Below are 12847 nucleotides of genomic sequence, written 5' to 3'. Positions count from 1 at the left end.
GGAAAGTTTTTGAAAATCATTTCAATTCTGCCACAAATAAAAAGTATGAAAACTTAAATTATGGAGAACATACAAGAGGAGAAAATAAAAAGGCAAGCAAAAAAATACAAAGATGAGCAAAGAATTTCAGAGTCTATTAAATAAGTTGTTATTCAGAAATCAAACCAATAGTTTGAAAAACCAAACCTCATTAAGTAATGGGAAATGGACAAGGAATTCTGAAGGGCTCTATTTTACCTTAGAGGATATCATTAAATATTACTGCTTGAACAACTAAATAATGAAATTAACATGATTTTTGACTCTTCGTTCAATGTAGCTAGTCAAAATTGGCAGGTTTTACTATCTTTTCACATCAAGGCTTTTCTTAGGTGACTTCTTCCTCTACATATATTAGAAACTATTTGTGCTCTTGAAAAAATCTTTTTTCTCCAAAGTACTTTGCTGTATCAGACACTGAAAAGATACTATCTTTGAATTATTTGTATAGAAAATCTTTCTGCCAAAGAACACAATAGTTTATTATTATTATTATTATGAATGACTCAGCTGTTTGTTTTTTTTTAAACAAGTTTTTTGTCAAGTTTACTAAATACTCAAATAGAAGGATTTGTGATCTTATTATTCTATTAACCCATTCAAACATGTTTATTAACTAGTCCATATCCTCACCTAAGATTTTCCTTAATTTCTGCTTATATCATAAAGGCAGCTGTGGAACATGGTAGCTATTTACCTACCATCCCCTTACCCTTTCCAGAAAAAGTATTTTCCATGTATGTTAAGCTACTTCTTTTCTTAAAAAGGCAGGAAAGCTATCTTTCAAACTGAGTAATCCAGGATGCTAAGGCTTGAATTACTGATGGGGCTTGCTGGTCTCCCAGAATCTTTTTAAAAAGCTAGCTTACAAGGAGTCATTGCCCTCCAGACAGGGCAGATATCTCACATTCATCTTACTCACTATACCAGATACATCCTGCTGACCAGCCACACTTCTATAAGGAGACAAAGGGTTGGCCCTCTCTCTCTCAATCCCTGGTCTATTATTGCTGAGTTATCTTTTGGCTAATTAAACTTCTTGGCTTTCTTGCCATTCCTTGAACAGGACCTCAGATTCTTACTCCATGCATTTTTTGGACTATCTCCAATGCCTGGAACTCTCTCATCTCTACCTCCTGGCTTCCTTTAAATGCCAGTTGAAGTCCCACCTTCTATAAGAAGCCTTTTTTAGTCTTTCATCTTAGTGCTTTTCCTCTGAAATTATCTCAAAAATTTCTTGTTTGTGCTTAGTTTCTAGCATATTGGCTCTCCCATTGTGAACTTGTTGGGAAAGTTTGCATTTCTTTATATCCCTAATATCTGGGACACAATAAGGACTAAATCTATGGTTATTGGCTTGATTTAGTCAATAATTTAACTGATTTGTTAAATAGTCTATGAGTATTTTATTTTGTTCTAATACCAGACTTAAAGCACCAGACTTGTCTAAATCAGACTGAGCCTTCAGTACCAGTCAGTCCATTTTAGCAAGGACGTCAAGAAAAATAAGTTTGACAGCTCTTCATGTAACATGTACATCTCTGTCCACTTGGCAATAATCTTACCTTTATAGTTCCAACATTCATGTTAAAATTTGTTGACAGCATATAAATGCTGTGATTCTTAGTACCCTCTGGCATCTCTTCCTTCATTCTGCATCCATTAGTACAAAGGAAGAATGGTGCTGCACAGGAATGAAGGCTATTTATTTTCTTTGTTTCATAACTTCTATGGCCAAAACCCTTTATCATCAAGTGATGAAACCATTAGGGATGTATCTCTCCATATTTAACTAAACTTTTTCAGAAAAAAAAGATCTGGTCCACAAGAGTGGTGAAACTCAAAAGCCTTTTTTCTGCATGGTAAAATCTATAAGAAATGACATTCTACAATCATGATCTCCAAGAACTCATGATTGCCTATCTCCATGCCACCAGAAGAATTTAAAGTAGGATTTTGTGGAAATTTTGTCATTTTTGCCTAAGTTTAAAAAAAATTGAAACACTATTCCATGTGATAAAAAAATTTCACAAAATACTCAGAAGCAATAAATGTTATCACTTAAATAGTAATAATAGTATACAATAAATTATGTAACAAAGGATCATAAAAGGCTCTTATCTAGTACTTATATTTATTGAACTAACCTTAGTATAATTCCTTGAAAATTAAATGCAAAACAGTAGTATAGAAGGTCCTTGAGGGTAGAGATTATTGTGTTTTTTGTCTTTCTATTCTCTAGCAATTAACCCAGAGCCTTACATTGAAAAAAATATTTCCTCAATTATTGAAATGTCTTCAATAGTTTGCAAAAGAATAAAAAACTATCAAAAACAATCTGAAAACTGGTTCCATTTTATTTTAATAATCACAGAAAAATTAAACCAACCGTTTTATCACCTTATACCCATAAAAACAATAAAGATTGTAAAAGAAAATAAAGTTCAATATTGAAAGTGGGAAGATGGACACAGGACTTCTCTATTAGTGGATTAGCCAATTTGGAAAAACCAAATGGAATTAGGCAAGTTTTTGATAGGTACTTCTAAAAATCATATTCTATGGTCTAGTGATCCTATGACAGCATTTATACCCCAAAAGAAGTAGTGACAGTCTATGATTTTATATATAAAAATATTCAAAATGGCAATATTTATAACAACAAAAACCTTGAAATAAAATATGGCCTCAATGATTAAGGAATGGTTGAATCATAGCATGTAGTGGAATATTACCATGACAAAACAAATAATAAATAAAAAAATTCATAGATACACTGAAAGGCATAATAAAATGATAGAACATGGAAAAAGCAGATGAAAGAGGGAAAAAAATGAGAAAGAAAAACAACAAAAAGTGAAAATATTATGCTTTGATCCACATTCAACCTTTATAGCTCTCTCTCTGGATGCAAATGGCTCTGTTCATCACAAGTCTATTGGAATAGCCTTGAATCACTTCATTGTTGAAAAGAGCCAAGTCCATTATAGTTGTTCATCACATTATCTTGTTGTTGCTGTGTACAATTTTCTCACTTAGCATCAGTTCATGTAAGTCTTTCCAGGCCTCTCTAAAATCATTCTGCTGATCATTTCTTATAGAACAATATTTCATAACATTCATATATTGTAACTTATTCAGCCATTCCCCAACTGTTGGACACCCATTTAGTTTCCAATTCCTTATCATTACAAAAAGAGCTGCTACAAAATTTTTTGCACATGTGGATCCTTTTCCTTTGTTTATAATCTCCTTGGGATAAAAGCCCAGTAGAAATACTCCTGGATCAAAGAATATACACAGTTTGTTAACCCTTTGGGCATAGTTCTAAATTGCTCTCCAGAATGATTAGATCCATTCACTGTTCTACCAACAATTCATTAGTGTTCCAGTTTTCTCACATCCCCTCCAACATTTATCATTATCTTTTCCTGTCATCTTAGCCAATCTGAGAAGTGTGAAATGGCACCTTAAGAGTTGTCTTAAATTGCATTTCTTTAATCAACAATAATGTAGAGCATTTTGATTGATTGATTTATGTAACACCTGGTAAACTTAAAAATGGCAAGGATCTTCTACTCCCAGACATAATCAAGTAAGAAAGTAGATTTGTATGCGTGCATTTCCAAGGAAGGTACTTTTTAAGAGGATTTGTGGGAAACTGAGCACTGTGCCCCTCCCCCCCAAAAAATACCCAGAAACACTTAGAGTAGATTTAGCCAAGTTGACTCTGATAACTTTGTTCTTGGCCCCCATAGAAAGAAGTTTGAAGCCTGAACTCTTATATAAGGTCAGGGGGATGCGTGTGTATACATGCTCATCCACTCATCCACATGCTCAAAGTCTACTGAAAAACACTTTCAACACCATTAAACTACCCATTGCTCTAAAATTTTGTGTATATTTGGATGGCCTTAACTGAATTTTCCCTGCTCAAACTTTTTACTTGGAAGTGTCAAAAGTACTAAAATGTTGTGTCAATGATGTTGATTTATTTAGATGGACTTGCAAAATTGTACAAGCTATTTTTCCACTTAAAGGGAGGCAACGTCTATTCTGCTTTGTGTTAACCTGAACGTATCACAACTTGACAAGAAACTAGGTTTGAAGAAGGAAAAAAGGACAACTAACTACTTAGAAATTCTATGTGTGGTTATATACGTAGAGGATCATAAGAGTATACATCTAGAGTTGGGAGAGACCTTAGTGAAATCCATCTAGATCAGGGGTTGGCAAACTAAGGTCTGAAGAGCCAAATAGTTCAAGGCTTTTGTTTGTATAGCCAATGAGCTATAGAGTGAATTTTTTTTTTCACTTTAAAATAAAGTTCAAAAAATTTTTAATAGATTTAATTTAAAATTGTATTTAAAAAATAAAATTTAAAAACGTATTCTTAAAGTGTTTAAATGGTAAGAAAATGTATTTTAAAATGTAAAAGCTATTCTTAGTTTTCAGAGGAGGGCTGCATTTGGTTCTCAAGCTGTAAAGGACCTCATGTATAGTTGCCACAACTAAGATAATTTTGCATTAAAATATTTAATCTTTATTATAAAGTGACAAAATCCTACAGGAATTGTTTCTTTATGACATTCTAATGGTGGAAGGAACTGCTACTTGTAACACTATACTGATCTGCCAGTGATTGACAGTCTGTCTGTCATCTGAAGACTAGCCCAGATAAGTTCACCACCAGAAGTATGGTCATTCCTAAAGCAATCTGTGAACTTCATCTCTGAGGAGTAGAGGGGCTATGGTTTGTATTAGCAGAAGCTATGCGCGCTCTAAAGACTTTAGTGTTCTGGAATGATACAAGCAGTTTTCTCAAATTATTAGTAAATATCAGTATGTGGTGATAGAAGGAATCTTTCAATGGGAACTCCCAGCACACTCAGAAAAAAACAGAAATTTCAACCTATCATAATGAACATAGAAATAGAGGATGGAGTTGTGAAGAACTCTTTGAATCTAACCTTTAAAACATAATAGTTTCAAGTCCCTACGGGCAAACTGCTTCATCTTTCAGCATACAGACATAAGAAATTTCTTTATGTATAATTTTCTACACTGGGGATATCTTGAGATGATGGCAGAGAAGAAAGAAAGTGGGGGTTGGGGGAGGGGAGAGGGAGACAGACTCAGAGAGAGAGAGAGATGGAGAGAGGCACAGAGAGACAGAGGAGGTGGGGAGAGGAAGAGGGCAGGAAAGAGAGAAAGAGACAGAGAGACAGGGACAGAAAAAAAGAAAAACAGAGACAGAGAAAAAGACAGAGAGAATGAAAGAGAGAGAAGGAAAAAAAGAAAGAGAAGGAGGAAGGGAAGGAAACAGAAAGGAAGAGAGAAAGAGAGAGAAAGAAACAGACAGACACATATATTCCCTTCCCCACCTCCTCTGACCCTACCACGTCCCTCTGAAACTCTCTAAAAAGAGAGATGGTTCGCTCTACATTCTGCACAAGTTTGGCTGATAACCAACAAGCCAATCACCATCTAGAGAAATAGTCTCGAATACCTGGCATGTGTCACAGGCACCACTGGTCTTTCTGGTCTTCTTGGAGGCAGTGCACCAGGTCTGCTGAGAGAATTGGTCTTGGGTGGTCGAGGTTTCTTTGGAGGGATGGCAGGAACAGAAGGCTTCTGTAGATCCAGTTTTTGCTCTCTCTCTGGTCTTTCTTTAAATCATTTTTAAGAATTCACAAAGAAAATATCTATATTAGGAAGTGTACTTCTAAAGCACTTAACAGTATTTTTTTTTTCCCTTACATGAGAACTAGGCAAACAAACAACTGCTTATGTTCAAGGAATTAAGGAATTGGATAAGCATCATTTACTTTTTATTGTCGTCCCCAGGCCCAACCTTTACACTAGAGCAAGGAGACTTGTTCTTTCCTGTGTCATGGATCCCACTTTGGTCAATCTGGTGAAGCCTATTGTTCCCTTCTCAAAATATTCTCAAAACCACAAAATAAAATATCTAGGATTACAAAAGAAACCAATTATATTAAAATAATTTTCAAAATTATGTTTTTTAAAGTTCATGGACCTCAAGTTAAAAATCTCTGTATCAGAGGGAAATTTTCTCTTATTAATCAAATTATAAGAAATAAAGCAATGGGCAAAAGTATATTTTTCATAATAATAATGTCAACTATGAAAGACTTGATGCTTTTCAGGGGTTCAGTGATCCAAAGCAATACCAATAGATTTTGGCCAGAAAAATGCCATCTGCATCCAGAAGAACTATGGAGATTGAATGTAAATCAACACATACTATCTTCCCTTCTTTTTTTCTGATTTGTTTCCTCTTCCATGATTTTCCCTTTTACTCTGATTTTTCTCTCTCAATGTGATTCATAAAGTAATGTGTATTAAAAATAACTACATTTACTAGAAAAAGATAATGTCATTCTATAATCACATTACATAATTATAGATGAGGATATTTCATTCACATTTAAGGGTGTGGAGGTAGGGGTTGTCTGTGAGAGACAGACAGATAATCTACAGGTGATTTGGACATTTTACCATCTTTGTTTTGTTTATATTATCAAGTTCTTTCCTTAATAATGATTGGCAAACTAGCCTCGAATAGAGAAAGTGTTCGTTGTGTAGGTGTATTTGTTGTACAGAATTCGTTGTAACAAGAAAGCAAAGTCATTGTTCTCTGGATCAGCTACTTGGGATATATAGCTTGTCATTTTTCCAAGGCAAAGGACTCAGAACAGTGATCTGCAAAGAGTAAGCACTGAATAAATATTTACTGATTTGTAGTTGATTTTTTTTTTTAGTACAGGTTTTTACCTATGCCATTTTTTCAAGTTACTTCACTAGTAGGATGAATCATGTACAATTTTATGAGACTCTATCCAAATTTAAGATGTCACAAAATATTTCTGTAATATAATATATTGCAATAAATTATTACAATCTATATGGCAAATATATATTATTTATAATTCTATACTATAGCTTTAGTATAGAACTATAATTATACAATTATATGCTATATAACAGTATAGCATATACATATATAACATGTATATGTCCATTTTTTAAAGTGAAATCCCTTTGAATTCACCTCTTCGAATTTCAGTCACCTTAGCTACAAAATGGTGACATTAGCAGCCTTTTCATGGGGTTATTGTGAGGTACAAAGGAGGCAATATGTGTATGAAACCCCTTTGAAAAGAAAAGCTATTATTTGTTACGAGGGTTTTGCACTTTTTTTCTTATTCGACTAGAAAAAGATAAGAGAAAATAAGTGTATAACTATTGAAAAATAAATTTTAATAAAGAAAAATAATGTTACAATTTGTCCTTGAATAGAAATGACAAAAATCAGACCTGACCATGTGATTTTTGCCTCAACAGCCTTAGTGTCTAATCAGAGTAACTTCTGAAATCCATTCAAATTATACCCCTTTTAACATTTACTGAACACATGTCATACTGAACAAGAGAGCTAAGCAGCGTGGGAAGACGTCAAGTAATTTAAGATAAGAGCTCCCTGCCTTCAAGAAGCTTATAATTTAGAAATAACTAAAGCTCTTCTAGAGAGCTTGTTGATCCTAAGAAGTTTACACTTAAAGATCAATTGCCTAATTTTCTTCTATTTACCATGACATAGTTCCTAAAAAAGTTAACCTGTCAATCATAAACATTTATTAAGAAACTACTGTGTGCTGGTGTTTCGGATATATAGAAAGAAAAAAACACCATTCTTGCTCTCATAGAGCTTATAGTCTAACTAGGGTCATCATTACCGCACCAAGGAAAAGCAAATTAACCAAACATCTCTAAATAGATGAGTGACCAAATTTTCCCTTCATCTACTACTCTAAGAAAGGACAATAGAGAATTGATTCCATACCTTTTTCTTCTGTTCTGTTTGGAAGAGTTTCTGGTCTTTCAGGAGGTATCTTTTTAAGCTCATGCTTTCGTTCTGTTGTGCCTATTGAAAAAAATAATCCTGGTCATGAATAAAAATAAATAGCTTAGCAAAGATAACTGAAGGAATCAGATACTAAGGAAAGATCACAAAGGAAATCTAATCCTATACTCAACATTTAAGAGTATTCTAGATTTCAGATCTACTGCACATATCACTATCTCCTCCGTATATTCATTATCTTTCCTTTCTCTATCTTCCTCCTTTCTTCCTTTTCTTTCTCCTCTGTTTCCCCCTATTCCTGCCATGCCCTCTGACTGCCTTTGGAAAATAATCAAATGGACTGGCATAATTTTAGCCCAATAAACTATTTACAATACAACAGCCACTAGGTGGCAAAGTTAAACTGCTCCATACCAACAATAATGGCGACAAAATAGATCTAATTATCACCACATTTCAGGATTTAATCTTTTTAATCATCAGCTGTGACCAAGAGAATGGGAAAAGGGTTTGGATTAAATCAGAAAGTCTTCCGGTATTATGCTATATTGTAGCACTTTTCCTTTAAAGAATGGCTTTAAATTGCCTCAGTGCATGACAAACAGAAAAATCAGTGAGTGACTGAGCACTTTAAATTGAAAATTTTGAAGAAAACAAACTCAGGATTCCTTCTTTTTTTTCTCCCTTGCAAATATCAGCCTTTAGCGTTATTTGTAGCAAGGAAAATTTAATGATTTATTCAAAAATGGAGTGTTTTTTATAGGTGTTTGTATTTTGTAAAAATGAATTCTATTGGGTTCAAATATACAGCATCATTCTGTGCATGAGAATTTACTGTGAATTAAAATGACAGCATCTTTAGCCAATCATACTGAGATGACATCCAAGCTCCTAGTACTGATTTTGCCAATATTTCTCCCCAATCCTATTCTACAAGGACTAAACAACACTGACATATTTGAGACTAGTCTAAGCAACACAAAAACTGGAATATTTTCAGGATGAACAATCAGGGCACTGAGCCTTTACTGCTAGAAAAATTTGGGGGGGGGGGGAAGAAACAAAAGAACACAAAGAAACCTTTGAACTAAGGAGAGAGAGAGAGGTTTTAAATTTACTCATTTTTCAATGGGGAGGCAGCATGGTATAGTGTCTGGAGTCAAAAAGATGGGTTTGGTAGGAAAAAAAAAAGATGATTTAAGCTTCTGACATATATTAGGGAAAAATCATTTAATTTCTCAGTGCCACAGACCATAATTTAAAGAAGAGATGATCTGTACTCAGAAAGGGAGTTTTCTCAATGAAAGTTGCCTCCAACAAAATAACAGGTTTGAAAAAAAACAAAAACTTTTCCCCCCCAGATACACAATAAGCCTCTAGATAAATCACATATGGACAGAATTATTAACTAAATTAACTCACATTGTGTGGAAAAACTGGGATCCCTTTTGTGAGACAGAAGAGAAAGGAATACAGAATATCAGAGCTGGAAGGGACCTTGGAAATCATATAGTCCAACCCTTTAACTTCATAGATCATGAAGTAAAGTGATTTGTTCCATGTCGTGCCCCTTTTCCAACAGCATGGTATTATGGAAAGAATGTTCAGACTTTTGTCCAAAGAGACCTGGGCTCCAAACTCTGCTTCTCACATTTCTTTCCTGGGCAACCATGGACAAATCATTCCGTCTCTCTGGACCTATGTCTTGTTCTGATGATGTTGACAATACTTAGTTTACAAAGGTAGTTGTGGACATCAATTGAAAATTAAATCACTTTGCAAACATTAAAAAGTAATGGAAATATCATCTATTGTTGTTATCATTAGTATGGCGACCTTTATTGCTTCTTATTATGATGGTAATGGTGGTGGTGGCAAGTGTTTGTGTCTGTGTATGTAGGGCACGGGGGAGGGTTGAAGGACATTTTGCTCCAAAAATTAAACATACACCTACCAAAAATAAGTGGTTTTTTTTGTTTTTCATTTCTCTTACTTGAATCTGTAGCCTTTTTCAAACTGTAATTGCTCAGACTATCAAATCCTGTTCAAATCATAACTGCTTCCAAAGCTACTTGGAGGGCAACTGCAGGCATAGTGGATAGAGTGCTGGCCTGGAGTCAATTAGTCAATAAATAGTTATCAAGTACCTACTATGTGCTTGGCATTGTGCTAAGCACTGGAACTTGAATTCAAATCCAGCCTCAGACATTTACTAGATGCGTCATCCTGAACAAGTTTGCCTTAGTTTCCTCAATTGTAAAATTGAGAAAATAAAAGCACCTACCTCACAGAAATAATTGGGAGGATTAAATAAGATAATATTTATAAAAGTGCCCTAGCACATTAAATAGGTTTTACATATTCTCATTCCCTGTCTGACATACCCTCAATTTGACAAAGAAACAAGAAAACAATTTATTTTTAAAAAATTGAAAGGTGCATTACCTGCTCCTTGTTTGATGACAGGAGCTGATGGAGGAGGTGGTTTCTTAGGTCTCTGGAAAATTAATCAAAAACACAAAACATGAGGCTACTGGCAAACCCATTTAAAACTACAGACAGTATTTCTTTACTACAGTTTGGACAAGACCAAAGAGTCACACACACACACACACACACACACACACACACACACACACTTGAGCAACCCACTCTCTAGGGATGTGAGTATTTGGCACCTCATCCAAACACTAAAATTAATTCAGCCTGCAAAACAAAACTCCAGTTGACAAATGCAATACCATTTCCCTATTTCTAAATTTGTAGCAGTCTTCTGGAAAAAGCCAGGCTCAGCAAAAAGGGCATAAAACCAACATGCACAAAGCAACCACCACCAAAATAGAATTTGCAATTAAGATTTAATCAGGTGAATGACAGAAGCATTCAAAGATTCCTAAGTAGTACCCCTGGAGGTGAAACTTTCTTCTTCTAACTGAGGGTCTTCTCTAAAGGAACAGCTGATGGGGGTGGGAGTAGGGGTGGAGGTCAAATTTCCATCCCTTGGTCTCTTGCCACTCTACAGCTGTTATCCTATTTGGGAGGTTCACCCACCCAACAGCTCTACCCCCTGACATCCTTGATAAGACAAAATGGATTGTTCCACATCAGCTGTTATTTGTTTTTCTTTCATCTATTATCATTTTTTGGCAGACACAAAGGAAAGTAGTCATGCAGTTAGTAATAACCTTCATTGAACTAGTTCCAAAGCAGAAGCATTCACAGTGGGGGAAATGGTCAGGTTGGCAAACAGGCAGGCAATTCAGTGAACAGACAATTAAGAATGGGCACCACTAAGTAATTACAGCACCCACCCAAAGGAGAAAAGATGGCCAACTTTGGAACTTTGTCTCAAAGATAAAAATCCTTAATGACCAACGAAAAAGCATTCTCTTATGGATCTCATGTCCTTCTTGGGAATATCACTACACTTCATAGTAGCTTCACAAAGCATGGAGGTTCAGGACTGGGCCATAAGATTTAGAAAGTTAAAAGGAATCTTTTATTATTATAAACTATATTACAAAGCAATGGTCATCAAATCCTCTTATCCAATTCCCTCATTGGAGAAATGAGGCAAGTGAGGTGCAGAGAATTCAGGAAATTGGGCAAAATCCCAAGATAATAAATGAGTAGTAGAGCTGGATTTAAATCTAGTCTCTCTAATCTAGACAGTGCTTTGGCTAAGGAGCTGGGGCTACCCTTGCTTGGATCCCCGCCAATCCAAGTGTTCTAAGTCATAATTGACAACCACAATTGAATATGCTCTCTTCAGCCTGTCTATAAAATATACTACTTGGTGTAATGACTCAAGATAATCCAGAACTATGAAATAACTGAAATGAATAAGAACTTTCCCCATCTTCCAACATGATGGCAGATCTAAGGTGGAAATATTTAGGGCAGTATTTGGTCTTAGAAATGACATATTAACATTTTTCCTAATTTATTTTGTTAAATATTTTTCAATTGGCTATGCCCAAAGGGCTACCAAACTGTACATAACTTTTGATCCAGCAGCGTCTCTGTTGCATCTGTATCCCAAACAGATCATAAAGGAGGGAAAGGGACCCGCATGTACAAGAATGTTTGTGGCAGCCCTTTTTGTAGTGGCAAGAAACTGGAAACTGAGTGGATGCCCATCAATTGGAGAATGGCTGAATAAGTTATGATAAATGAGTGTTATGGAATATTATTGTTCTATAAGAAACAATCAGTAGGATGATTTCAGAGAGGCCTGGAAAGACTTACATGAACTGATGCTGAGTGAAATGAGCAGAACCAGGAGATCATTGCACTTGGCAATAAGAAGACTATAAGATGATCAATTTTGATGGATGTAGGTCTTTGCAACAATGCAATGATTCAGGCCTGTTCCAATGATCTTGTGATGATGAGAGTCATCTACACTCAAAGAGAAAACTATGGGGACTGAATGTGGATCACAATATAGCATTTTCATCTTTTTTGTTGTTTTTGCTTGCTTTTTTTTTCCTCATTTTTTTTTCTTTTTGATCTGATTTTTCCTGTGCAGCATTATAGACATGGAAATAGGTATAGAAGAAATTGCACATGTTTAACATATATTGAATTAGTTGCTAAGGGAAGGGGATAAGGGTAGGGGAAAGTGAGAAAAATTTGGAACAAAAGCTTTTACAAAGGTCAATGCTGAAAACTATCTCTGCAGGTATTTTGAAAATAAAACGCTATTATAATTAAAATATGTATATATATATATATATATATATATATATATATAATATATATATATATATATATATATATATATATATTTCTCAATCGCCTTTGAGTCAATTGCTTTTGAGTCTGATTCAGGATCTGCTTAGGAGTGTAGTAAGCTGCATTTCAGCCCTGTGTTTGACCCTCTGATTTAGAGAATAAAAACTGTTAGTTAACTGGATT

General features: G+C 34.8%; 1 protein-coding gene across 6 annotated transcripts in view; it reads right to left on the bottom strand.

The window, feature by feature from the left end:
- The window catches only part of SH3KBP1 (SH3 domain containing kinase binding protein 1), a 457572-nt gene that overhangs the window by 58345 nt on the left and 386380 nt on the right, over positions 1-12847 (bottom strand). For all 6 annotated transcript variants that reach the window (XM_051985147.1, XM_051985148.1, XM_051985150.1 and 3 more), the window contains 3 exons: positions 10373-10424; positions 7907-7987; positions 5549-5708 (listed from right to left, as the gene is read on the bottom strand). In XM_051985147.1, the coding sequence (XP_051841107.1) occupies positions 5549-5708; positions 7907-7987; positions 10373-10424 (293 nt within the window). The remainder of the gene's footprint in view (positions 1-5548; positions 5709-7906; positions 7988-10372; positions 10425-12847) is intronic.

This window comes from Antechinus flavipes, chromosome 3 (assembly GCF_016432865.1).
Source record: "Antechinus flavipes isolate AdamAnt ecotype Samford, QLD, Australia chromosome 3, AdamAnt_v2, whole genome shotgun sequence".
Classification (NCBI taxonomy): domain Eukaryota; kingdom Metazoa; phylum Chordata; class Mammalia; order Dasyuromorphia; family Dasyuridae; genus Antechinus; species Antechinus flavipes.
Note: the sequence above shows the minus strand (reverse complement) of the source record. Positions and strands in the feature narration are given on the sequence as shown.